This window comes from Pararge aegeria, chromosome 3 (assembly GCF_905163445.1).
Source record: "Pararge aegeria chromosome 3, ilParAegt1.1, whole genome shotgun sequence".
Lineage (NCBI taxonomy): Eukaryota > Metazoa > Arthropoda > Insecta > Lepidoptera > Nymphalidae > Pararge > Pararge aegeria.
In genome coordinates, this window is record NC_053182.1 from 18,650,441 (window position 1) to 18,674,828 (window position 24,388).

The window sequence follows — 24,388 nt, forward strand, 5'->3', positions numbered from 1 at the left end:
GTCAATTGAACATATCTTGACCTTGAAAGTTATGTGGCTACCTTAGGATTTGTTAGCGTATTACTAAAACACTTATAATTATTTGTGAAAAATAATTTTATTCAAATAGTCAATGCAATATTTTAATATTAAGGAATTAATATATTTTTTTTTCTTTATTTGGTTTACCAACAGCTTTACATTTCAAAAAAACAATTTAAACTAGCTTATACTGTATGAAGACAAAATGTAAATCTACTTACAGGTAAACACCGCATGCAATAAATATCGTTAAACTAGCTTACTACTAGACATATTTTGATAATAATTTTCAGCAATACAAACATTGAGGAAAATATAAGCTTTCTTATTAGGATTAGTCTGACATTAGGATACACGATGATTTATTATTGCTAATAAAAATGTGTTAAATAACGGCCTGCATTCATGTCAGTAAAGTGGGGTAGTACTTTTAGCCCAAATTGCATTGTTTACAATCACAAATTTAGGAGTTTGAACGAAACTTTAAACACAAATTTTTGTTTGCAAGAAGAAAGCTATTTCATAGAAAATATTAAACTGCAACTGATCTATTCTATTAGTTATGAAGAGAATTCTGCAGGGATTGCAGAATCTTTAGATAATTTACTACTGCACTGCTGAAAATGAGAATCCAGAAGTTTTGGTTAAAAACTAATTCACTAATTATTGGTTAATTGGTAAAGTAGTTTTAACCCAAAACTTTTCAAATGTTTTCAAATTGCTCATAAAATGCTGGTTTGCATATGCGTTTCAGTACCATAGACAAACTTTTTTTTGACAAGATCACACGCTAAGACCAAGATTGCAAAAGTTTTATAATTTGCTAAATTATTGATACAATTGCATAAATTACCAATTTTAGCCAATAGACTCCAGTCGCTTTTATTTGGCTGCTGTCAAAAGAGCAGCTGCCAATTGTCTATGGTTTTGACTTTGACAGTGACGTTAACAGCAGAAGTAAATTCACTTATGTTGTGCCAGTAATCTGTACCTGTCATTGTTTTACGAAAGTGAATAATTTGTTAAAAATAATATTGTAATTAGCATAAATCGACTTCCATGCAGCTGAGGAAATGTCGTCGGTGAAATCAGACTGTTTGAAAGGTATTTTAATTATTACTTTTTACACCATATTCACCGTGTACAATAGGTATTGGTTTGGTTTATTATGATTTTATTTATTGAATTTATGGTTTCGCAGATACGGTGACAGTGTTAATTAACGCTATAGGCGACAGCGATAACACTGTAAACAACGTTGTAATTAAATCCCTGACCAAGATAGCCAATGTGCATCCAAATGAAGTGATCGAAATATTTTGCGAGTTCTACCGGAACACGGTCAAATCTAACGTGACGCAGCTGGGCAATATTGTAAAGTACGTATTCCGTGTGTTTAAAAACTTACATGGTATTCATTAAGTGGTATTTATATGTTGCACACCTATGTAAATATGGTAATAGTTCATATTTAGCTTAAAACCGCTCATTATCTTAAAGAAACTTGTGTTGTTTATTTAATTTCTTGAGTCATTGTTTTATTTAGATTATTATTGTTTAATAGAATTTGATGGAATTCATCAACACTGATTTAACCTTATTATGAATGTCTTTCACTATTGGGTCAGCCCACCAACCTGCATAAGAGCAGTGTGGTGGGTCTATACTTTAAATCTTTTCTCTCATGAGAGAAGAGGCTTTTGCCTAGCATTGAGACAAATAGGCTGGAGACAATTTTATATTATAAGTATTTATGTATATAATTCATATACATAAAATACTTATAATATTAATTCATCAGTTATCTCTAGTACCCATAACACAAGCTATGCTTACTTTGGGACTAGCTAGCTGGCAATGTGTGTATTGTTGTAAGAAAATAAATCATCAATCATCTTTCTTTTTTCTAATCATTGCACAACCAAAAAATTTAGCCAGTTACTTATAAATTAAAGGGCTGCACCTTATATAATTCTTTGGCTATATTGACCGATTGGTGCAGCAGGCAATGACCCTGCTTTCCAAATCTAAAACTGTGGGTTTGATTATCAAAACTGGAAAGACGGCCGAGTGGCACAGTTGGCAGCGACCCTGCTTTCTGAGTCCAAGGTCGTGGGTTCGATTCCCACAACTGGAAAATGTTTGTGTGATGAACATGAATGTTTTTCAGTGTCTGGGTGTTTATCTGTATATTGTAAGTATTTATGTGTATTATATTCATAAAAAAATATTCATCAGCTATCTTAGTACCCATAACACAAGCTACGCTGCCTTTGGGGCTAGATGGCGATTCGTGTATTGTCGTATATTTATTTATTATTTATTTATTTATTTGTGAATATTATTCATAAAGATATTCATCAATAATCATGGTACCCATAACATAAGCTATGATAACATTCTGGCTAGACGGCCATGTGTGTATTGTCATAGTATATTTATATATTTGATACATTTATGGTGAACAGCTGCTATAAATGCTACAAGTTAGCATCAGGTGCAATAGCAGGTTAAGGCTCATTTGTAGTTAAACATTTTTACATTCATACAGAGGAATATGTGCGTCTAATATTATACAAAATAGGTCAAATAGATTCTTAAAGAGATAAATTTAAAGAATTTAAAATAATGATTGTTATCAGTACCTATTTGTAAATTAAATTTAAGCCTTTAAGAATATTACAAAATTAATAAGAATAAAAATTTGTGACACTGATTTTGTACTAGAAAGTAGAAATAAATAAATTACTTAATATTTTCTGCATTATAGAGTCTTAGAACAGACATGTGTGAATCAAGTGAAGAAGTTAGATCAGAAGGTAGCAGGGGAGCTGGTAAATGCAATGCTGCGTGCAATGACAGAGAATCCATCCTACGAACCCATTGTACAGATGGGTGCTTCAGCTGTACTTGTTGCTATAAGCCATGAGTACCTGGATCTGGTATGTATTCTATGAAAACAAAAATTCTTGACAAATCAGGGGTCTTACTACTCTGGCTTAAAGAAGTAATATTTTGATAGTGTTGAGGTTATATTTCTGAAATATATTTAAACATCCTATATGTCTTATAAAGTTTTTTGTTGAAATAATACTGCTTTAAGAAAGAGAAGTAAGCCCCCAGTTCATATTTGGACAGTCATGTGAAATGTTTCACACCACACTGACTCCCTATTTGTATCCAAAATGGCTATTTACATTGTTTTTGTCTATTCTAATTGTTAAACAAAATGTGGACACTTACAATTTGGTTCATCCACTATGGAGTTATATATATATATGTTATAGCTATGTTCTGTGCTTCTGTTAGGGACTATATCTATAATGAGGAAATAGGAGACCCAAAGTCATCAGCATAACCGCATGCATTAGCATAGATCCAATGGCTGTTGGGATAGACATTCTTCTTTAATGGAGGCCACATACCGGTACACGCAGCATAGAATGACAGCCAGCGTGATTAACCAATAATTATCTCTGATGATTGGAAAGGAAAGTGGATAAAAGTATCAGTGGAAGAAACAGTCAAATTGACTCCATCTCAAGTAGATGTTTAGGCATTAAAAGGGAAGTGTTGACATCACCTACACTGTTTGTAAATACACAGATCAAAGAAATTTATAATTTTCTTCATAGTTAATTCACCCGCTGTTTGTTTGCCTTTATCTGATGCAACTTATATTGCACAAACACTGGGCATGCTACTTTAACACACAGTTAATGGACTGATCATGTGTGTAGGTACTTTGCTAGCTTACCAATCAAATGGCTCCAGCGTCGTTTTCGCACTACATTTACTATTTACCAGCTACTTGGTCAATACACACTCAGGGCTGTAGCAAGACAAAAAAATCACTTTCATAATGTTTTATTTCTAATGTCTGTCACTCACACAGTCCAGGTTATTTAGACTGTGGTCTTGCCTAGGTACTTCGCTCGCTCATCAATCAAATGACTCCAGCGTCGTTGCCGCACTATACTATCGCACACACGCTGGGTACATTATCCGCGGTCAACACTCACGCAGTGGTGCCACACGTCAAGGAGATCCTGTGCAAAATGCTACCATTGCTTCCACTTGTCAAACCAGATGGAGTAAAACAAGCGTTTGCTTATGGTATGTCACAATAATGGATGCTACTTCTGTTGTACACTAATTTTTAGACGTCCCTAAACAGGGTAGCCCGCTAACATCTTGACTGCATCATAACTTACCATGAGGTGTTAAGTTATGCTCCAGTCAAGGTGATTGACAAGTCTAAAATGACCATCTTTCAGAATAATCCCTGTGGAAAAGGACCTTTCGAGCTATCAATTTAGTTTCGTTTAGAAATCTTTATACAACAGAATCAACACTATTGCTTATTTAACTTATTATTCTTCACACTTGGTCTTATCGCAAATATATAGATACTGGCCAAATACATTTTTTCTCGTTTCTTTTGCCTGTACAAATATGGAAAGATAACTTCTCGGCATTGTTTTGTTTTTAGAATTCAGTGGTAATTTGATCTTACTTAATCATAAACAAACTTGATGACCACCCTTTTCCAAACAAGGATATTCATAAATAGAGAGAAAAAAACTATTTTTAAAACTTATCTACCAAAGTCAGAAAAATCACTGTAATTTAAACATTTTCATAAAAATAATCTATTTTTCTTTTCAGCATTTGGTCATTTCGCAGTCGCAGTATCTGAACAAATAGGCGACAACGTTGAAAATGATAACATAACGTCAATTAAGGAAAATTTTGTAACGGAATTTTCAATAGTCTTCGACGTGCTATACAACCAATGGCTACCCTCGCATGAAGCTAAAGTATCAGAATCAGTACTTGAAGCGTTAGGTCCTATTACCAGACTTATACCAGAAAGACAATTTAACGAGACAGTAAATAAGTTTGTATTATCACTACTATCATTATATCGCAAGCCAATAATAAATTTCTACTGCATTAGTCAGTGCATATCCTACCTTCTGTCACCTTCGCCTCTAAATCCGAAGCTTACACTAAACGAAAGTGTCATAAATGCAATCAATAGTGTAATGTTTAATCTAGTTCTTTTGGAGCCAGATTACGACCAACCGCACACTGTTAAAAATCATTTTGAGGTTCTACGATGTTTTGACCATATGGCAGGACAGTTCCCAGATCAAACAGTTGAGAATTTGCTACACCACTGCAAAAACAATCAAGAGAAAGAAAGAATGAAGGCTGTAATAATCTTGACCCATTTAACAACATCATCTCAGACGTTTATTGAAAATTTTGCTCCAAAATTCGTATCCATTTTGAAGGTAATGACAACAATGGAGCAAGGTATCAAAATGAAAAAGCTCCTAGTTAAAGCTATAGTCGGCCTTGTTTATAGAAATTGTATTATGGCTCCAGAAGATTTTTCCATGGTGGAGTTTATAATAAAACATTGCAGTTACGAAGGACCGCCGAATGTATCTAAAGCCGAAATCATGGACTTGCACGACACTTGTAAAAGTTCACTTATTCTGATGTGCAATACAGTTACAAGTGTACGGACTCAATTAAGGAACTTGTTACTAACTGCTCTAACTGTAGATGACTTCACTAATTCCATGTCCACAGTGTGTCACTGTTTAACTTCTTTATTGCAAAATAATTCAGATGTTATCGCCGATGAACAGTCTGATAAGGCAAATGACTTCCAATGCTCGCCAGATTTAGTTTTCATCCGATGTTTAACCTATATAGTCGATCCCGACCAGCCTGATATCAACAAAAATTTGCTCATATTTCTGGAAGAATTTTCTGGTGATGTGCATAAGAATTTGAAAAATTCTTGGACCATAGAAATTCAGAGATTGTTGAAATTCGTAGAGAAGAATGAATCGAAAGAGCAGTGGCATGGAATGCTTTTGGATCTTTTAGTTTCCGCTGTAGAACAGGTCAACAGCAATAAATGGGTGGAAACGATATCAACATTGATATCTCAACAAGTTCTCACCAAAAAACAGCCACCTATGATAAAAGGAGTATCTTTGCAATATTTAGCAATTCTGTCCTGCCACATGACTAATGCAGCAATCATTGAATCCGTTCTCAAGATTATATTATTCGCTCTCAAATCAATTCCAATGGAAAGTGTCGATTATGTTAGTAAAGCTGTAGGTATTGCATCGAGAGAGCATGGCGAATTTGTCTTGAATGAGATCGATGCAACTTATAAAGAAAATGAAGGAAGACGTGGAAATAAGTTGCTTAACTTTTTATCATCTAGATCATCAAAAACAGAAGCCGAATTGGGTGTTGTTAAGTACGCAGTTATAACCTGTTATGGAAAAGTAGCACGTGACTGTCTTGATGTACACGTTCTTGCTAGATTAGGAGACAATGTTACATCGATTCTTTTCGAAATACTGAAAACAAATCCACCTTTTGACTTGTGCAAGGCTAGCGTCACAACACTTTACGAGATTGGTAAAGCGTTATACCCAGCTTCGCATCACAATGTGACTTTGAGAAACCGTTGGCAATTACTGAATGCAGTTTTAGAACAGATATATAATAATAACCTTGAAAAACGCAATGTTGAATTGTATCCAATTATAGTTAAAGCTTCAAAAGCATTAACGAAACTACAAAAGGGGATATTGCCTGAAGAAAGAAATACGATATTAAGAGTTCTGTTTAATAGTATATTCGGTGAACTTTCATCTTTCAAAAGAAAATACGAAATCGAGCGAAATGAATATAAGAACGATTTACTAGCTAAGACACTAAATGACTCTTTGAGCCTCTTGCACGAATTAATAAGGGAGTTAATTATCCAATCGACCTGTTTAAGTACGATAGACGATATAGTGACTTTGTTATTCGAATGGATTCGTCACGAGAACGACGAGATTCGGACAGCTGCCATGTTAATCGTGCAAGTGGTATTTGACGCTTATATGAAGAATGTGAAATTAAATTACGAAACACCAAGTAAATTTGGTCAAATGGGATATCTGCTTGGAGTTTTCGCCCCTGGAGTTGCTGATACAAACTTTCCTGTACGATTAAGCACTGTCGATTGTATCAAACTGATTATTCAAATACAAGACTTGTACGAAGGTCATACTATAGAACCTGATGATGAATGTATGGCAAATCTATCCCATTTGCAGAACAATATACTAACCAATGATTTGAACATGATAAGTGATTATTGTACGAAATTGTGTGATACAATTTCGCCGAAAATACCTCATTTGCACACTATGCAGTTTATCGAAAGTTTGTTACAAGGTTATGACAACCAGGAATTCAGAAGTGTTGGGATCAGTTCGCTTCTAGATGCCTTCATCGTAAAGAAAGGGCAGGATCTGTTTCAGAGTATAGAGAGAATTGTGGAAGTGTTGTTGCTGACGATGGATGAAGTTAATGATGAAGCTCGTGTTCGGCTCATGAGGCCTCTGACGTCACTCACGAGGCATCACTCTAATGCTGTCACTGCTGTTTTATTAGCGCAGAAGATTCCTTTGAGGCCGTAAGTATACATATTACATAGGGTCACATTGGTTCCAATTCTGTTGTACATAAATCTTCAACCTAAACTAAATTGGCACGTCCACGAATAGCACTATCCTTTTCTATCGGCAACATTTTGAAAGTGATAGCGCTACTTATCAAACTGTCTTTTTAGTTTAGAGATTTGTGTACACGAAAGTGGGCACCTACTTAAATTGTTTTAAGTGTAAAGTTCTCCTCTAAATTAGATACTGCAGAAAAATTACAAAAATAATTTATCAATTCCACTAATATTTTTTACCACGAACAACTGTTTTTTTTTTAATTAACAATAATTGACGGACTTAGGGAGATCTGATGGTCCAGTACTCAATGCCAAACCGAACAGTATGTTCCTGCGGCCGGTGGACAAGCGAGAGGTGTACCTAATCATACGGAACCTAAAAAACTAAAAAAGCTACGGCATAGACGAGCTTCCAACCTTGCTATTAAAAAAATGCAGCGACGAACTATCTTTACCCCTGACAAAACTAATTAACCAATCATTTTCTGAAGGCGAATTTCCAGTCCTTCTTAAAATATCATTAATTAAACCTATTCATAAAAAAAATACAAAAACCGACCCAAGCAACTATCGACCAATCGCACTATTACCTTCAGTATTCAAAGTATTTGAGAAAGCTATGTATAATCGACTACGACCTTTGTGAAAAATATAACATATTTGACGACTGCCAAAACGGATTTAGGAAAAACAGATCAACTACACTCTCTACGTACAAGTACATCAACCAAATACTTAACACACTAAATAACAAAGAATACGCGATAGGTATATTGCTAGACATGACTAAGGCGTACGATAAAGTACAATACAATATACTTTTAAATAAATTATACGATCTAGGTATTCGTGGATCTGCACATAAATGGCGTAAATCGTATTTGTGCAACCGAAAACAATACATAGAAATTACACATTATGACTTCAAATCAGGTGAAGTAAAAAATATTATATCTGAAGTAGAATATATAAACAACTCAATCCCACAGGGAAGTGTACTCGGATGCCTCCTATCCCTACTGTACATCAATGATCTCCCGAAGATCCTACAGGACCCATGGGTATTGTTTGCCGATGACATATCAATACAAACCACATGCAAAAACATCGAGGGCTTAGAGTCTAAATTATTTAATATTTTAAATAATTTTTACAGTTGGCTAAGAGACCATAACTTAGAAATAAAATTTCATAAAACTAAAATAATGCAATTCAGACCATATCAAAAAGCAGCCTTAACTATAAACTTCTGATACAATGATATTGTCCTAGAATGTGTCGACTCATTCACCCTTCTCGGTATTGACATAGATTGTAATACAAATTGGAAACATCATATACAAAAAAATAAAACTAAACTGTCTCGATTCACATACGCATTGAGAGAGCTAAAAAAATCAACGAACACAGAAGCGACACTGTTAGCCTACTTCGCGTATGCAAATGCCTGGCTAAGCTACGATATCCTATTATGGGGAAATAGTACAGAGGTACATCAACTTTTTGTACTACAAAAAAAATACGTTCGTATTATAAAAAATATTAAAACACCATGTGCACCAAAATTTACAACAAAATCCCGGAACATATAAAAGAAAAAGAGAGTATAAACTTATTTACAAAGTCCTTAAAACATTACTTGCTGGAGAAAGCTTATTATAAAATAAATGACTTCCTGAATGAGAATATTTAATATTGACAATAATAAGTCCGCCTCTCAATCTGGTTACAGCGCCCTCACAGGGTTCCATTTCAAATGTCAACATTAGATTCGACATTCTTTTTGCAAAATAGAATAATTATGTAATCTATATGACATTGTAATGGACTTGTAATTGAATAAATAAATAAAAAAAAAAAATTATAAATCATCGCCTATAAATAGCCAAAATTCGCGGGGCAAGGAACACAAAGTGTCGCGCTGTGTCGTTAAATCATACGACACAGAGCTTAAATTCTTGGCCTCCAAATTATCGAAATTTTGCACAAGAGTTCATAAAACATAAGAATAAATAAAGATCGATACAAAGTAGATCGTAACTGTAATGTTTTCTACTAGATGGCGCTACAGTCGCTATAAGACTGATGTAAAAGGTATATATTGATTGTGGCAACTGGCATCGACGGTAGGAGAGCCGTAGCTTAATTGGTTAAAGCGCAGAGGCCGCTGGTTCCGAATATTTGATATGCATTTTAAAATAAATAAAATTGATAATTCCTCCAAGTATACGTAAAAAAACTAATAAAATTTAAAAAAATATATAAAACAGTTACGAGTAAAGAGATGATTTTTCTGAAATCCGTGCCTAAACGCAGTGAAATAGGAGCATTTCATATCCTATTTACGCCCCAATTAAGCGTTAAATCTCGCGCTACAAGGAGTGATCACTTACTCCATCATTTCAGATGTGTCTTAGCCAGTTGGCGATACTTAGCTCGTGATGAGAGCCTTTCATCGGCTATACTCGATAACTTCCTACGACTGATGACATCCATTGAATTATACGAGGACCCGTACCACATCACGGAAAACCACATAGCGGCGTTACAGCCTTTAACTGTAAGTTATTCAATTTAAAACTTCTTCTAAGTAATATTGATTTTGCACTATATGGAAGATAAGGTATTGGGCAAATAACTTTTTATCTCGTGTAATAACTTTAACAACAAATATAGTGAGACGGACATTTTTCAGGTCAAAATTGGCACTTTCAGGAAAATATTTGGAAAAATAAGTATTATGAGCTCTTTAAATATTTTGTTTTTTTTTAATTTCTTATCTTCGTACTAATTCGTGGAATCTTCATCTGTTTATAATATAAAATAATACGGCATAACTCTTATGTGTAATAGTACTGTTTGTTTTCCTTAAATAGTTACTAAATAAATAAATGCACACATTCTCCAAATTTTGGAAGCAGGACAAATTTTCTTGCAATGAGATTCGGCCGTAGACAAAGTTTAGCAGAGCAACTCGTATAGTTTAGATTTATTGATAAGTTGAACTGTTATGTTACTTACTTATGATATCTTAGGGTATGAATTTTTAGGTAAACCTATAAGCAAAGTTGCAATTTCCTTTACACACATTTAAGTGTAATCGGGTCGTCACTAACTTAAGTAAATTCTTATACTCGAACGATCATAATTAAGAAACGTTTTGACCCTTTTAACGATATTATACGTTAAGAGTTTTCATTATTTCAACCTAGCGATTTAAAAATATATCAAACTAATGTGTTTTGATATACCATGGTTTTGAGTCTCGTAGCTTTAGTTTTAAGATGGCATATGTACAATGGCATATGTGTTTTAACCCAAATTTCTCAATCATCAAGAGCCTATAGCGATCTGCTGGACTGAAGACCTATCCCCGTGGGGCCGTTTGGCGGTGGGCAGACGGGTAAATGATCGCAATAGATGGTAGTATTAGCACCGATGAACACTGCTGCCCGTCTTCCGTTCTACTCCCTTAGTCGCCTCGTACGACACCCGTAGAAAGAGGAGGGGTGGTGACAACTGTATTCTGATTAGCCGTTTATCTTTTATAATTATTAATTGATGGATCACCATTGGTGGAAAACCATCGCTTATAAACAAAGCATCGCTTCCGAGGTAATGCAAGAAACACTGTGAAGTGTTTCCCTGTGTCAACCTGAGGTGCTAAGCCTCACGTGCTTGTAACTACACCGGCAACCACGGCCTTCAGAACGGAACACAGAATTGCGACAGTGCTTCTTATTGGCAGAAATAAGCATGTGGTAGGACTTCTCCGGGCGAGCTCTGTCCCAAAAATCGGCCTTCAGACCGGAACACAGAATTGCGACAGTGCTTCTTATTGGCAGAAATAAGCATGTGGTAGGACTTCTCCGGGCGAGCTCTGTCCCAAAAATCGGCCTTCAGACCGGAACACAGAATTGCGACAGTGCTTCTTATTGGCAGAAATAAGCATGTGGTAGGACTTCTCCGGGCGAGCTCTGTCCCAAAAATCGGCCTTCAGACCGGAACACAGAATTGCGACAGTGCTTCTTATTGGCAGAAATAAGCATGTGGTAGGACTTCTCCGGGCGAGCTCTGTCCCAAAAATCTCTACAACTACTTAGATAAGGCGCTTCATAGATTTCTTGATTTGGCCTTGAATTTTGATGTGCAAAATTTTTGACTCTCACAGCTAATCAGTGCATTAGGAGAAATGCTGCAAGAGGAAACGATGCGAACAATATGTCTGGCCAAGTTCGCGGATCTATTCGCTGTACTATACACGACTGTCGCGTGCTACATAGAAGCCGAGGCTCCGGCTTACTCCGTGCCCTCGAACAAGGGGCAGGAGAGATTCGGCTTCATTCCTAACCGCGAGGCGTTTAAATTGTCGCCGGCGAAAATAACTATTAACACTTTCAATTCGTTTTTGGAAAGGGCTGATTGTTACAAGGTAATATAAAATAAAAATAAGAAAACTAAACAGCTATTTATTCTACTACCATAATTTATATATTTTAAGATTAGTTTTGTTGCTATTTTATATTATTACCGTAATTTTAATACTCAATTTATTTTTATACATAATAAATACTCAATTACAATAGATAAAATAATACATAAACAAATTTTTATTTAAATACAAGGTATTCCATTTATATTTAAAGAAACAAATCGAGAGCGGTTAATAGATTTAAAATTCATAAAAATAACTTTGTCGATCGTTTTTATTGCTGTTATCACTCATCGAATAAGATTGTTTAAAATTCCGCACGTAATTTCTGCGGGTAGAACTTTATTGCCTTTTTTTCAATTTAAGAATCCTCAAATACATGTATTCCGGAGATGGTTAAAAACCGAAACACTTTTTCGTAATCAGCTAGATAATAGTTATGATTAACTATAAATATGTATGTATGATATGGTTAAATACTTAAGGAAAGAACATAATCTTTCTTGGTTTCCAATAAAATAAAGTGCAAATGTGTTTACTGTCCTAAGAAAACTGCAGCCTTGAATGCAAAGAGATTTAGAGACTGACAAATTCATCAACAAAAATTCCTCTTCAGGTGAAAGAAGCGTGTTCATTATGTCTGACGATAGAACACGGGGACTGTTCGGCCACACTGCTAGAGTTGGCGCCAATATTGGGCGGAGCTCTATCACGTTCATGTCCAGGACAGTTGGCAAAGCTTGTGGGACGATTGGGCCAATACTCACGCTCTGCTCTGCCGCCACAAAGATGTGCTTCCCTTGCATTATTGGCGGACTTACTAAATTATAGGTAAGTGGACTAATCTAGGTAAATAACTCACTGGAGAAGGCTATATTTGTGATTTCCAGATTTGAGGACATATCTAGAAATAGACAAAAATATCTTATCCAAAACCACCGCAGGAATGCCTATTTCAAAACAATTCGCAGCAATACATAATTCAAAACAATCTGTAGAACTAACTCATCCAAAACAATCAGCATGAATACCTAATCCAAAAAAATCCGTAGAACGCCCTAATCCAAAACTATCCGCAGGAATATCTAATCCAAAACAATCCGTAGGAACACCTAATCAAAACAATCCGCCGGAACACCTAATCCAAGACAATCCGCAGGAGTACCTAATCCAAATGACAAATGAGTTATGCTGAGGACTGGGGTGTTGTTGCAAACATATGTTATTTTGGGGATTGGAGTGTCCTTTCACACATGACAAAGTCTTGTGCAACAGTTCATAGACAGATACTTAAATAATTGTTATGGACTAAACTTTAGATGATACTTAAGATACTTAAATTCTTAAAACAAAAATGGGCGATTATACCTTTTATCCCGACATTTTGTGCACTACTAATATATATCAATATCGGCCACAAAATTATTTAACCAATTACAAATCCTTATTAGGTCAAGTATCAACATTATCCACACATTACCGGTCCACTACAGGGTTTAGGCCGTGGTCCACTACGCTAGCCAAGTGCGGATTGTTAGACTTCACAAAACCTATGACAACATTATGGAGAACTGTCAGGCATGGAAGTTTCCTCACGATGTCTGCGTTCACCGTTAAAACAGTTGGTATCTAATTGCTTTTTTAATTTTCTTATCACAGGTGCAATGATAATCCAGTCCTTGTAGAATCGGTATTAGCTACCCTTAATACTGGTTGGAAGGACGAAGATCCACGCGTGAGGGCGGCCTGTCTTCGAGGCGCGGCCAACGTTGGTCAGCTGAAGGACCAACACCGCGCCCAAGCCTTGCCAGCCGCGTTGGCTGCGCTTAGCCAAGGAATCGATGCTCAGAAAACTCAGTGAGTATGAACTGAATCATATACAACGTGTAAATAAAAACCGAAATAATACTTAAAAGGCTTTGATTAACATTGTGTAATGTCTCTGAGACTTATCTGTGAAACCGAAAATCCAATATTTTTCAGTATTTCACTGCCATAGTATATACTGAAATATATCAAACACCTATATAATACAGCGCTAACATCGCATGCTAAATTAAAATCATGTGACTAACAAAGTGATAGACTTTATTAGGTACGCGTCGCGTAGCGTAGGTACTATGTGCGTGTCGGTCTTTTATCTTCAATAGGGTTGTCATAAGTATGTCAAGTCATGAAAAAATAATTTGCTTCTTTTGATTTAATTGTTTACTTATGAAATAAATATGCATCCTTCTACAATATTTTCTAATTCTGTTATTCTTGAACATTATGTAAAACTCTCAGGTGTGCATGTTTCCTCGAAATGTTTTACTTCCATTTCTGGCTGCAGTCGCCATAAAACTGATATAAAAGGCATATAAAAACACTAATGAAAATGATAAAATCACCAATACGGCTTTTTTTCACATCAGGTCACCAATAGACAACGTGCCTCTAGCTGCAATCCACGGACTAAGCCGCCTACTCACTGAGACAGATAAAATAGATAAAGAATTCGATCGCGAACTCGTGTCGATCTCACAAAAGATACGTCCATTCATGAACACCGATTGTGCGCTACTGAGAGAGAATTCTATAAGGCTTTTTGGTATCATAGTCGGGATGGTCAAGTCTGATGCCTTGGTCGAGCAGGCTGTTGGATCCCTGCCTTGTTTTTTGCTGCACTTGTGCGATAACAGTTCCGCTGTTGTTAGGGTAAGTTTATAAAGTTATTTTCGAGTACATAATTGTCAGTGGCGCAGCGTGCCCCATGTCAATAATAATGGGGAGACCTAAATTAAGGGTTGAAGGGTAAAAAATTCACAAAAGGCTAGGAAAACAAGAGAATCATTACGCTCACAGTAGACGTTTATTTTACGGAGACAGCTACGTCTCTGAATTAATTTTTAAGAGTGGCAACCTTGCACCGAGGGACATTAATATATTCGGTATTGTATTTGGAAAAGGCAATAAAGAACACGACTTAGTGCAGTCAAACATTAAAAAAAAAATGCTATCTATTTTAGCGACGTGACTGTATTCTGACTCTTTCGTATGTGTTTAATACTTATTATTTACTATAGTTCAATTAATTTATGAATAAAAATAAAAAACGCATTTATCTTCGAAGTGTGTCACTACGTGTCCAAGACTATTTTCTGTTCGTGAATAAGCTAATTATCCGTAATAACGTGTTTTTTAATCGTTTAATCGTTCTGTTTATTGTGAATGACAATTTTTAATAAATATGTATCATTTTCATTAATAAATCTCGACTTTAATTACTAAATTATTTATTTATTTGAACTTGACTAATTTAATAGTTATTTGAATAAGAATATTTCACTCTCTGATTATTCACGTCTTTGATTATTTGTTGAACATTTTAACAAATAATCAAAGAAAGAAGAGAATCATTAACATTTACCTTATTTGCATAAGGTTAATGTTAAGTTGCTCGTATGAAATATTACGTTTTTAACAAAATAATAATTTGACAATAATAATTGAATAAACCCATAAAAACAACTATATTCTTATCGTATTTTATTTAAAAACTTTCACAATATAGGAGAAAGAAGTTTGAAAATTGCCGTGTCAATAAAATTTCCAGGCCTCCAAGTTCACTCTCCGCCGCGTTTTCAAAACGTTCAACGTTAAAAAGTCGAATGATTTCGTCCAAACTCATCTCGTGGACGAAGGCCGGCTATATCTGGACGAGTTCCTCTGGGCGTTGATACGTCAGCTGGCGGACGAGATGCCAAGTTGCGTGGTGAAGTGTTTGCACAGCGCCGTTAACTACCTGCATTGTGCGAGGGACGAGATCAAACCGCACGCCGCTTTACTGTTGGGTAAGTATGTTTAAATAAATAATAAATAAATATATTACGACAATACACACACCGCCATCTAGCCCCAAATAAGCGTAGCTTGTGTTATGGGTACTAAGATGACTGATGAATATTTTTATGAATAAATAGCTGTTGCCCGCGACTTCGTCTGCATTTGATTTTGTTTTTTGATGTGGCATTAAATTTAAAGTATGTAGTATAGCTAAGCCTTAAATGACGGGTTTGCTGCTGTCCGCTAAGGAGTTCTATCCTCTATCTCCAACCACAGTTTGGGCAAAATTAAACACACATTATAACCTCTATAGTACAACAATAATTATTTAAATCGGTTATAATTTGTCGGAGTTATGGTGTAAAATCATAAAACACTCATCCCCTCTCCCAAAGGGACCCAGCTTAATGTCGGGATAAAAAAGTATCCTATATTACTTCTAACACTTCCAAGAATATGTGTACAAAGTTTCATGAGGATCGGTTTAGTAGTTTTTGCGTGAAAGCCTAACAAACAAACTTACATTGACATTTATAATATTAGTAGGGATATACATTAATACTTAGAATATACATAGAAACACCCAGACATAGGACTCAGAAAGCAAGGTCGCTGCTTACTGCGCCAATCGGCCGTCAATTTTTAGCGGATTGGGTAGAAGCTCGACTTCTGTTTCGAATCCCAGCACCTCACACCACCAGCACGCACCTCTCACTTTTCTTCTAACACCGCACAGACCAAGTGCGGTTTGGTGGACTTCACACGCTTTTGAGAACATTATGTAGAAATCGAAGGCACGCAGGTTTCCGTGTTCACGATGTTTTCCTTCATCGTCACAGCGCGTGATATTTAATTAATTCAAAACTCACATAACTTAGAGAAGTTAGAAGTGCGTGCCCGTAGTCTTAGTAGGTACAACTTTTTCTTGCTGATCGCTGACGCTTGCAATCGAGTAGTCGTTTTCCAGTATTCAAATACTTGAACATGGGAGTAAAATGGATCTTACCTGCATTTTGTTAAAGATCAAAGCTCGGGCTTTTGACAGAACGTTCGTATAACAAAATCAGAAGTATAGAATTTGCGACTCTAAAGAGATTGAAATTAGGTCCATTTTACTTTGACGCTACCGAGTTTAATAAACGAAAACGACTCTTTGATTGCTGGCAAGCTAATCTTGTAATAAAGCCCTACAAAAAGTGCGGCTGACTTGCTAAGCCGGATATCTAATTAATTGTACTTATCTTTTGTGTTTTAATGTTATACCGCGTGGAAACTTGTCGCGCTTGCATCCAACTATTTTATTTCTTACAGGTGTTCTATACTCAGAACTTTACCGTATAAGAGAAAAATATCCCGAAGACACCGAACTGGACCCCGACATAACTCGCAGTGCGCGCACACGTCTCCTAACGCTCATCAAAGAGCCGAGCGCACAAGTGCGTCAAAACGCAGCGATGGCTCTCGCGAACATATGTCTTGTGTCCGCGATGGACGGATGACCGGGACGGAATACGATGAGGATGATTGCTATGGACGACGGCAGCTACCTTGTCCGGATCACCAAAAGGGACCTGGCTCAAATTAACCGACTGAGGAAACTAAAAAACTTTTAATCCGATCCTTAGTGTCCGTATAACCAAAAGGGATCTGACTTTAATAAACCTTTTAAGGAAACAAAAGAATTTACGTCTTATGACAAATCGAAAAGTTTTAATCTTTACTTATGTACAATTAAAGTCAAAAGTTGGTGAGTAAAACTTAACAATTATTACCCGCAACCGTGAGTTTTGACGATTTGTTATATTCGATAATGGTTTTTTTATGACGTAAGTGTCTACCATGCGGAATGCATTCGAATAGCTAGGTCTAAATGAGAAATCGAAAAGTTGAAAAGTTTTTAATGAAATTGATGAGTTATTTTTCCAATTTTGGACGATTTGTTAAATTCGATAATGTTTATTTTTTTATGACGTAAGTGTCTACACACACAGACTGCATAATAATTGCTATAGCGATCCGCTTATCTATCCTTTCAATACAGTTGCAGTGACCTTAAAATAAGATATACTTGTTCGCAATTGAGGAATCGTTTTCGAGTTTAAAAACACTTGAACATCCAAATAAAATGTATTTTATCTGCATAGAATTAAAGCTCAAATTTGAATGGAATTCTTTAACTTAATTTTCGACACAACTGGATACACAGGTTTTACGACTCTATAACGAGTATAGCTAAGTCCATTTTAGTTTGACAAAACCACTCTTCCATTGCGAGCGTTTCAACTGCATAACAAAATGCAGCTATCGTACAGTCGATAGAACTGCACGCTGACGTGCGGACTTAGTCGGTTTGCATTTTTGATGCAGTTATGCCAACCGCACAAAAACTGCAACCAAACTGCAAATTTGCAGTTGGCGTGCAGTTATAATGCAGTCAGAGTCAGAAGGCATGTAATTATGTATACATGCAAAGTATGTAATAGGTAGATTGTAGTTTTATGTGACCTAAAAGGAGTAACATTCCATTGTAAAGTCGCAGTGAAAATCGATTCTTATGTCATAGTATAGACTACGATTGTTAAAATCTTATATTGTTTTGATGTTTGTTTTTCAGAAAATTAAAGCGATTGATGATGGAATTTAATTTTTTTTTCAATTTATTCTGTATTATTGTTGAAATTATTTGATATGAAATTATGAATGTAAATCCAAATATGTTGGCTCATTACTTATCTTGGTATTATATTGACCAATTTATTATATTTTTATTTAATATAATTCGTCATTTAGTTAAGTTTTCAAAAATTATTAAACTTTGACTGTGGAATAAATTTGACATTTGCTGTATGTGATATCTGTCTAATATATGCTATAGTTAGATTATCTAGCGATTGAAAAGTCCCCAGAAAATGTATTTACTAAACATTAACTATAATTCATTTATATCTCGATATTGTAAAGACGTCAATACACCAGCGTTAGGCATGTATTTTATTTAGTTTTTATAATAAACTAGCTGTCACGGCGAACTTCGTACCGCGAATCTTTCTTTTGATGAATGTAATATTTTAATACTCACTAGCTGACCCCTGCAACTTCGTCTGCACCAAATCGGTTATTACCGGAAAACACGAATAAAATGACATTTTTTAAAAATGAATCCTAGCTCTAGATCTATCACCCCCGAAACCCCCGTGTACTAAATTTCATGAAAATCGTTGGAGCCGATTCAGAGATTCCAATTATATATATATATATAATAATTGCTCGTTTAAAGAGATAAGATTATCGTATTCCGGACTATGAGAAAACCAAAAAATCAAATATCATAAAATTGGTCCAGCCGTTCTCGAGTTATAAATGGTGTAACTAACACAACTTCCTTATATATATATATATATATATATAGATAAGTTACCTTTTTATTATTAAATATATACATTATACATGTTATGGTGTGTCTATACTACACGAGCAGGGCCTTATTAAAAAAACGTGGAAATGGCGAAAAAGTTTTGCACATGCGTTAAAATATTACAAAGTTTAGACCAACCTCAACCACTGTAACATTGCCTTATATATTAATAAAGTATTTAATAGAAATTAATTATAAAAATTCAATTAGTCATGTTTCTAGTTAGATTTTTAATCGCTGTTTATTGATAAATTCTTAGAGATGTAATTTGAATGAAATAAAAAAATATTTTTGCAATTTCAAATAGCAGGCTTACACACCTTCAAGTCCACTGGCCAATGTGTAATATCACATAATGACAAACGATCCAATTTACTCGATGGCGTGTGTAGGCCCTTATCGATAGTTTTTTTATTAATATTATTGGGCATAGGTCTAAGAAATGTAATCTGTAATTATTAATGAAGTCGTTTTGCTTTAGAACTGTACATTTTTACTGTGTAATAGACGGCTGATCGCGGCCAGTTGGCAATATTTCATTTCAGTCTTAGTGCAATATTTCATCATCATCATCATCATCATCATCATCCGTAGCCTATTAACGTCCCACTGATGGGCACAGGTCTGGTCTCTAATAGAAGGCACGGTTTTAGAGCATAGACCCACCACGCTGCTTCAATGTCGGTTGGTGGGCTTCAACGACCATTACCACAGTTATGTGATAATAACTGGGACCGACAGCTTTACGTGCTCTCCGAGGCGCTGGGAGTACAAGATTTGTTCGGTCGCAATCGAAGAGTCGTTTTCGAGTATGGAAATACTTTAACATCGGAGTAAATTGGATCTTATTTGGAAAGAGTTAAAGCTCAAATGAACCTACAATTCTTAAGCTCCGGCTTTTATAAGTAAAACCTTTGTAAAACAGAAACCACTAGTACAGGATTTGCGAATCTAAAGCGAGTGACATTAAGTCCATTTTACTTTGACGTTACAGAGTTCAATACTCGCAAACGACTCTATTGCGAGCGAACCAATCGCGTGCTAAGGCTACTCCGACCAAATTTTTCGTATATTATTCTATAAACTTATATTAAGAAGACTGCGATAAAAAAGATAACGATATAATTATGTTTGTTAGAAAGTTGATTAGTGTTAAGGAAAAACATTTAAGGGCAGGTGATTGCTTGAATCATGATCTGTGTCTCGTGAGAATTTTCGATAATTTAAAGGTGGAACCACACTTCCTTTTGTTATGCGACCCATTGGCCGAATGCGGCGTATATAAGGTTTACTCGTCTATATTTGCTTTATTCTACGCATAAAACGTATACGAGGCTGTGTCGCGAGCATGTTCGACTGCAGATTCCTAGGTCTTGAGGAGTCCACCGGATCGGGCAAAGTTATAGTACCTACCTAATGTGTTTTCTTCAATCTTTCTACGGAGCTAAACGTGTGTAGAGGCTACATTGCCGAAGATCTGTTTGGTGTGGATTATAAGGATTGGTGAAATTATAAATTACACCACACAGATTCTCCTGCTTTTCGCGGAGTATAGCAAACTAAGCTTAATTTTCATAATATATTATGGATTTCCGCAAAGAAACGCCTGCTTCTTTCCTATACTCCACAGCATATTTTTAGCAGTAGTTTTTTGTGTCAGAGCTCATCCGGGGCAGTACTATCGCCATGCTTATTTCTGTCGCTAAGCATTGTTGCAATGCTGTGTTCCGTTCTGAACGGCGTGGTTGCCGCTGTAGTTACAGACACATGAGGCTAAACCTACGACTCAAATTGATGGAAACAGGGCGGCATATTGCAGAACGTGCTCCTCGCATGCCCTGTGTAGTGTTGCACTGTTAAGGCGATGGCTTTCCACTTACCATCAGGTGCGCCATCTGCTTGGTCCGTCAATTATTATTATAACCATATATATTCAACCCCTGCTTTCTGAGTCAAAGGCCGTGGGTTCTATTCCCACAGCTGGAAAATGTTTGTGTGATGAGAATGTTTTTCAGTGTCTGGTTGTTTATACGTATAAGTAATTATTTATATTATAAGTATTTATGAATATTATATATACAAAATATTCATCAGTCATCTCAGTACCCATAACACAAGCTACGCTTACTTTGGGGCTAGATGGCAATGTGTGCGTTGCCGTAGTATATGAATTATATATACTATACATTACACAACCGAATTACGAAATAATGCTGAAGGATGCTTAAGATCTTCGGCAATGTTACGCACGTTTCGCTCCGACACCGGAGCATCCTCGGGAGGATACAATGTAAAATAGAAATCCTCATCTATAAAATCCTCCCACCTCATTGGTACCCCTGAATATACTTGAATGCAACTAGTCGGTCTTCTGACACACATCTAAGGAGACAAATACACCGAATATTTGCATAGACTGCCACACTCATTTGATCACTTGCAGTCGTTGATTTAATATGTTACCACTGCTTGCAGCTATATATAGTACTGTCATGCAGTCGCGTGCATTTCATATATGCACAAAAGCACTGCATACCCAAATTATTTTACATAAGTCGTATTGGAGGGGAATTTTTCCATTTTATGCCACGTACCGGCTTTATACATACCCTGTTTTTTTTTTTTTTTTTTTTTTTTTTTTAAACCATCTAGGATTAGTTTATTTATTAGAGATAAAAGACCAACACGCGCATAGTACTTACGCTACGCGACGCGTACCTTATAAAGTAATAATTTTTTTTTTTTTTTTTTTTTTTATTCACAAGAATGTAGGTACATACAGTTTTTAAAATGTAAAGTAGTTATTATAATATTTATACAAACAAATGCGTGCCTCACAAATTATATTGGTGTGTATGTAATAAATGTATGTAATGGTGCCATTTAAAATCTACTGTCCCTGATTTAGGTAAAAACCTGTATTACAGGCGACAGTGCTCTCCTTAAATTGTTGTTTCGATGATTGAGTGTTGTTTGATGTTTGCAAATATTTACGAATAGCGCATAAAACAGTGTGGTTTCTCCATTAATACATACATAATATATCTTCCACTCCGTCTCTATGGTTTATTTATTGCCTTGAATCTATTCCATGGGTTAGTAACTTTTTATGTACTACTAGCCTGCGCACCTCGAGGTAATTACGTCTACCCGTTATGTCGTCTGTCGCTACAGAAAATATAATAGTAACAAGAAGAAGTTTTAGAAATAACAGTTATATAACTAAATACGTACCAATGTGATAGTCTATTGTTTTGAATATCTCTGCTTACTGCGTTTTGCTGTACTCTTTATTACTAATGTGTATATCTCATCGTTATTAAATAAGCTGTTAACCTAATGTTTTTCTTTCTTTGAGTATTTTATGCAAATATAAGTAAATAAGTACTTTCATTTATAAGAAATGTTAAAAATAAAATATTTATGTCTTCATCTGCCAAAATAGAATGAAGTTGTCAACTCATTCAAAAACACAGCTTTTGTAGCTGACATTTCCGCATGAGATTTTATAAATCTAAACTTGTTTGATCTCTTGTTTAAAATCTTTCACTTTTACAAAATAGCCTTTAACTTAGGGTAGCGACAAAATTCCATTTGTGATATTAACTGTCGTATTGTTTGAATTATAAAGCAAGAAATAGAAGCTATTTATCAGTACAATTATAATATTCGTCGTTGCACCCCAAAGATAGACACCAGTTGCTGGAGATGACATATTTAGGGGTTTCATCAGCACGGTCATCTACCCCTTTCGGCCTCCCCCTATGATGTCAGCTGCCCACCTTGTGGGGGTCTATCAAAAAAAGTTGAAGTACTGCTAAGTTGTGTAACTTTGCTAATCAATATAACGTTTATAAATGAACACATAGCTCATCTGCTATGTGTTAATGAAAACAGAGTATTTTATAGCGCATAAGTTCTCAAAGAAAACGTGTGATTTTTAACGTAACAGACGTGTAAAAACTAAGAACTACCCCAGTAGTTCTCAGTTTTTACATGTGTTCAACCAAACTCATCAATTTCTATATGAGTTAGTTTTGATAACGGAAAAAATAATTATTTACAATAACAATATAAATCCTAAGTTATATATTTTTAAAAAGAAAAACCGTTGGCAGAAATATAGCTAGTTTGATAGCAAAGTTACGCAAGCAACTTCTCAGTACATTACAGTAAATAGAAAAATCTATATAATTTTAATTGTTTTGTGCAAATAAATATTATCAAAATTAAAAAAAAAATCATTATTAAAATATTGTAACAAAATATAAAGGTATAATCGGATGACTAAATTTGTTATTAAAACGTTATTGTTTGCATTGAAATAAAATTAATCAAAAGTTTTGATGCTGTTTCATTTTCATTTGTTTCTCCAATTTCATTTTGGCGTCCCGCGTCGTTGTGAAAATAGATAAATACGTTTTATAGAAAACTAGCGTACCCAGCCCGCTTCGTCGGGCTAGATTTTGTTTTATTTTATTTAAACAATAAACTTACATTAATTATCATTACATTTTTAATTTAAGTCTCATAATATATTAAATCATTTATTTCTCTCCGTATTTATTCTCTTCTATTCTCTTCTCGAGCGGGTGAAGATCATTATCTACACCTATGTACACCCAACAATAGAATATCATCATAGTAAATAAAAGCTGTATTTGACAGTTTGACAAGAGTTCAAAAATAGGAGTGCTCCGATCGTCACCAAACTTTACAGGATTACTCGCCAGGTCAATCCGGAGATTCCCTTAAAGTTTCATTGAAATCGGTCCAGCCTTTCCGGAGCCTATACGGAATATACCCACACACTTTCTCATTTATATATATAGATAGATGTCTTAAAAAATAATAATTATTGAAGTTCGTTTTGTGCCGTGTGGTGACAGCAGATTAGAATACAGTTGTTCTCTCCCTGCGGGTGTCGTACGACGTGACTAAGGCAACATAATTAAACAAGCAGCAGAGTCTGTGCTACTACCACCGTCTACTGCGATCGCCTACCCATTTGCCCAGCGTACCAGTAATATTATACATAATATTACGGTAATATATTATGGACGTACCCACCCCCTTTTTTAATTTGTTTTATTCCTCTACAAGTTAGCTCTGATTATGGAAGTACCCTCCCCCTTTATACCTC

General features: G+C 35.4%; 1 protein-coding gene across 1 annotated transcript; it reads left to right on the forward strand.

Moving 5' to 3' along the window:
• The first annotated feature begins 1,001 nt into the window (after positions 1-1,001).
• Positions 1,002-20,146, forward strand: LOC120635836 (maestro heat-like repeat-containing protein family member 1). Its single transcript, XM_039907019.1, has 12 exons — positions 1,002-1,125; positions 1,223-1,400; positions 2,792-2,963; positions 3,948-4,137; positions 4,690-7,528; positions 9,980-10,133; positions 11,745-12,005; positions 12,622-12,836; positions 13,665-13,862; positions 14,420-14,702; positions 15,601-15,838; positions 17,142-20,146. The coding sequence occupies exons 1-12, from the start codon at positions 1,095-1,097 to the stop codon at positions 17,327-17,329; spliced, it is 4,947 nt and encodes a 1,648-aa protein (XP_039762953.1). The 5' UTR covers positions 1,002-1,094; the 3' UTR covers positions 17,330-20,146.
• The last annotated feature ends 4,242 nt before the right edge of the window (positions 20,147-24,388 follow it).

Coding starts and splice junctions, on each gene's coding strand:
- LOC120635836 (XM_039907019.1), top strand. CDS start 1,095: ATGTCGTCGGTGAAATCAGACTGTTTGAAAG. Junction 12,006..12,621: donor AAAGGGCTGATTGTTACAAG/GTAATATAAAAT, acceptor ATTCCTCTTCAG/GTGAAAGAAGCGTGTTCATT. Junction 14,703..15,600: donor ACAGTTCCGCTGTTGTTAGG/GTAAGTTTATAA, acceptor TAAAATTTCCAG/GCCTCCAAGTTCACTCTCCG.